This window comes from Myotis davidii, unplaced genomic scaffold, assembly GCF_000327345.1.
Source record: "Myotis davidii unplaced genomic scaffold, ASM32734v1 scaffold100, whole genome shotgun sequence".
Classification (NCBI taxonomy): Eukaryota; Metazoa; Chordata; class Mammalia; order Chiroptera; family Vespertilionidae; genus Myotis; species Myotis davidii.
In genome coordinates this window covers 268,181-272,274 of record NW_006292691.1, presented here as the reverse complement: position 1 = coordinate 272,274, position 4,094 = coordinate 268,181, and the positions used below count along the sequence as shown (strand labels likewise).

The 4,094-nt window shown below is 62.7% G+C and overlaps 1 protein-coding gene across 1 annotated transcript in view; it reads left to right on the top strand.

The window, feature by feature from the left end:
• Positions 1 to 1,130: 1,130 nt before the first annotated feature.
• RGS11 (regulator of G-protein signaling 11) overlaps positions 1,131 to 4,094 on the top strand; it is an 11,159-nt gene continuing 8,195 nt past the window's right edge. Inside the window, exons 1-8 of the mRNA XM_015565574.1 lie at positions 1,131 to 1,220; positions 1,568 to 1,664; positions 1,747 to 1,797; positions 1,997 to 2,103; positions 2,659 to 2,710; positions 2,822 to 2,880; positions 3,106 to 3,182; positions 3,392 to 3,473. Coding sequence (XP_015421060.1) covers positions 1,158 to 1,220; positions 1,568 to 1,664; positions 1,747 to 1,797; positions 1,997 to 2,103; positions 2,659 to 2,710; positions 2,822 to 2,880; positions 3,106 to 3,182; positions 3,392 to 3,473 — 588 coding nt within the window. The 5' untranslated portion in view covers positions 1,131 to 1,157. The remainder of the gene's footprint in view (positions 1,221 to 1,567; positions 1,665 to 1,746; positions 1,798 to 1,996; positions 2,104 to 2,658; positions 2,711 to 2,821; positions 2,881 to 3,105; positions 3,183 to 3,391; positions 3,474 to 4,094) is intronic.

Below are 4,094 nucleotides of genomic sequence, written 5' to 3'. Positions count from 1 at the left end.
GCAATGCAGCTGCATTTTTTTGTAGCTCCAATTTTGTCAAATGGGGTGAAGACAGATTCTAAGTAGATTCTTGTTTAGGAATCATCCATGCTTCCAACTTCTATAGTTGTTACAGCCAAAGGGGCCTGCTTGGGCACCACTTGTTATGGCCAAAGGTGATCCTGAGTGGGGGGTGAAAGGATTGAGAAAAGACAGACAAGAGAATGAAAGCTGGGTCTCGGTGGGACACTGCTCCCTGATGAGGAGACAGTGCCAGTGCCCACAAGCCATGTTTTTATTTTATAGCAGATGCCACGAGGCAAATTAGGGGCGTGATCAAGTTTACAGCATTCTTGTGAGTTTCAACCCCACTCAATACATGCACCCGAACTCTATCACAAGGCACGTGGGGCCACGTGTTCTGACCATGGGTTCAAGCTTACAACCACAGCCGTTGGCTATAATTGTGCTGGGAGGGCCCTGCCCTCCAGCTGGGACTCGCACGTGGCCATGAGAGGACCCTGTCCTTTCATCAGTCCGAGGCTTGAACCTGGCCACAACGCCGTACCTGCGCCCCAGAGGGGGCCTCTTGTTTCCAAAAAGCAGAAAGGCGCCTGTTTGTAGCCCTTAAAATGGCCCCAGCAAAGGAGGTCTGGGGTGGGGATGGCCAAGGAGTTGGAGGAGGGAAAGGGCTGGAACTGGCCAGTGTGTGTGTGTGTGTGTGTGTGTGTGTGTGATCCTTCCTTCCCAATAGAGGGGTCTCTGCCAGTTCCCTACCTGGCTCCACCCAGGTCCTGTGCAGCGGATGGGAAGTGAGCCCCCTCCCCTTCTCTGACCTCTCATCCTCTCCCTGAGTCCTCACCCCGTCTCTGAGCTCCCCTTCCTCTTCCTGAGCCTCTACCTTCTCACAAGACCATCCTCTAAGCCCACATCTTCGGGTCCCACCTCAAGGCACCTTCCCCAGTCACGCAGCTCCTAGCAAGTCCTCCCCACAGGGGCCTCGGTTTCTCCCTATGGTAGGGAGAGGCTCCTTGGGGTGGCTGGCCCCTTCCCGGACCCCAATGGGACCAGGGACCAACTCCAGACCAGGGAGGGTTAACTCGGATGTGGGGCGGGGCAGGGCGGGGCGGGGCAGGGCATCTCACATGCCAATACCCCCCAAGGCTTCACCCCTAGCCATGGCTGCTGGCCCCGCGTCCCATGGTGGGTGCCCCCGTGCGCAGATGCCTCACCTAAGCAAGGTGGGTGCTGGGTGGGGGTCCTGCTGTCCCCAGGATTTCTGGCATCAAGGCCGGGAGGGCAGGAGAGGAGTGGGTGCAGGTGGGTGAGCGCAAGTGTAGACTTGGACCTGGGGGCGTTGGCCTTTTGTGGGGCGGGGTGAGGCAGCAGAGACCCCAAGCGCTGGGGGGTTAAGGGAGCGGCCCCTCGCCGTCGCCCCGCCCCCACCCATCGCCAGCCAGGCCTGAGATCCCACCATCTGTGTGTGTTAATCTCTGGGCGCACTGATCCGGGCAAACAGGTCGGTGGAGTCAGGGGGTGGATGGGGGAGGCTGGCTGGGGCGACCCCGCACGTGTCCCCTTTGCCCAGATGGAGCGGGTGGTCGTGCGGATGCAGGACCCCGACCAGGGCGTGAAGATGCGGAGCCAGCGGCTGCTCATCACAGTCATTCCACACGCTGTGACCGGTGAGGCTGGGGTGTGGGGGTGGGGGGCTGCCGGCCCTGCCTTGGCCTCCGCCACACAAGCCACACAATCTCTGCTACGCAGGCAGCGACGTCGTGGAGTGGCTGATCCAAAAGTACTGCATCTCAGAGGAGGGTAAGGGGGTCAGCTCACTGCCCATCCTGGCCCCCAGCCCACCCTGGGGTCCCAGGGCTCATAGGGCGGGGCCTTCTGGGGCTGGGCAGTCTTAGGGCCAAGCCAGCTGTGCTGGGGAAGGGAACTCATCCCCAGAGACCCTGCTCAACTCTCCCGGATGAGGGTTTGCCGCCTGCCTTAACCTCCCAACCCCACCCAGAGGCCCTGCACCTGGGCGTCCTCCTGGTTCGGCACGGCTACCTGTACGCGCTGCGCGAGCCCCGCAGCCCTGGGCTGCAGCTTGACGAAACGCTCTACAGGTTCCAGGTCAGGCTCAACTGGGGGCAGGTGGGAATCCAGCAGCCCAACTAGAGGGAACTTCTGGAAGGGGCGGGGCTGTCCCCTCCCCGAAAGGCCTGCGCTGGAAGCTTCCTGTGGTGGAAGGATCCCGTTCAGGGGAGGGGCCTCCCCTGGTCCCTCGGCTCCCACTCCAAGGAGGAGGCATGTGGGGCCTGAGGACAGGGTCCCTGCACCTCAGCGTGTCTGTGCCTCAGCCAGGATGGCGCTCCCTGCCTGCCCTTCCCTCCAGCACAGACTGCCACTAGATCTGGGGCTTGGGAAGGCCCCACCCACCCCTCCCTGGAGTGAAGGCCCCTGGAGCTCAGGGTCAGGGCCCCCAGGGGTGAATGGAGCTCAGTTCCAGGCGGGAGAATGGCCGGTGGTCAGCCGAGCCCCCAGGCCATGGGCAGGCAGGCAGCTTCTCAGGCTCCCATCCCCAGCCAGCCCAGTCTCTTCCCAAGGGAGCTGGGAGGGTGGGGACAACTCCCGGGGCGGGGAAGGCTCAGGAGGTCCCCGATACCCCTTGTTCCCGCCTGGCACCAGACACCCTATTTCTGGACGAGCACTCTGTGGCCAGCTGCGGAGCTTGACTATGGTGAGTGAGGAAGGGCGGGCCAGCCTGGGACAGCTCCCGGGACGGTGGCTCTGGGGGTGCACAGGGAAGGGGGGGCAGGTGCTCCTCTGCAACCTGCTCCTGTCCTTCCAGCCATCTACCTGGCCAAGAAGAATATCCGAAAGCAGGGGGCCCTGGTCGGCCATGAGAAGGTGGGACCCCCACCCCAGGCTGAGTCCAGCCAGAGGAGCCCACGCCCCACTCATGTCCCCAGGGCCTCAGTTTGACTCAGCACACAGCCCAGGCCCCGGATAATGCAGGCGCACAAACAGGCCATCCCCTGTAGTGGCTCAGTGGGGAGGAGGGAGGGCCCATGCCCACCCCTGAGCTTGGCATGGAAGGGGCTTAGCCACTGGAGACCTGACCACCACCCCCAGGAGCACTATGACCAGCTGCACAGGAAGATCAACCACACGTGGGACCTGGTAGTGATGCAGGCGAGAGAACAGCTGCGGTGAGAGCCCCCCCCACTCCGCCCTGCCCAGCGGGCACTGAGCCCAGATTGCCCAGGAAGCCCAGAGGCACTTAGCCGGGCACTGGTAGCCATGGGTCCAGAAACAGTGCCAGGCAGGCTTGGCTGCCTGCCCAGGCCCTGGTCGGAGGGTGGGTGTGGGAGGTGCTGTGGTGGGGGCCTGTCCCCCAACTCTGCCTTTCGCTCCCCAGGGCTGCTAAGCAGCGCAGGAAGGGGGACAGGCTGGTCATTGCGTGCCAGGAGCAGACGTACTGGCTGGTGAACAGGCCTCCGGTGAGCCCTGGTGTGGGGAGGTCCCACCGGAGTCAGTGTGTGCGCCTCAAATGGTGCCCTGGGTGACAGGAGGGTGTAGTTCTGTGGCTCATCAGAACCTAGAGAGCACGAGGCCAGGACTAAGGCTGCCCCCACTCACAGACCACGGGGCAAAACGCTTCTCTCTCTAGGTCTAAGGGAGAGGCCTGCCGAAGCTGTGGGGGGACCTCAGGACCCTAGCGATGAGGCAAATGGGGGCGAGGCTTAGCTGCAGCTTCTGGGGGTGCTGGTCAGGAGTCAGGCCTTGCCCAGAGCCGCAGTCCTGGCAGGTGGTTTGAGGTCCCCTGACTGTGTGGGGCCGTGGAGAGATGTCTGGGTCCACGTGGCAGTCACAGCAAACCATGAACGGAAGCTACTCCTGTGGGGAAAAAAACCCCAAGGAAATAGATTCTGGGAGGCACCCACAGGCCTGAAGACCTCATCAAGTGTGTTTGGGGCTATCTCCGGGAAAATGACTCAATCTTCCATCTGGGGACCAGGCGGCGGGCCGTGGGAGGAAGGTGGAGTGGGCATGGCTCCACGGCTATGTGCATGAGCTGAGGCCGAGGCCCAGGAGTGGCCAGGCCAGCGATTGGGTGAGTG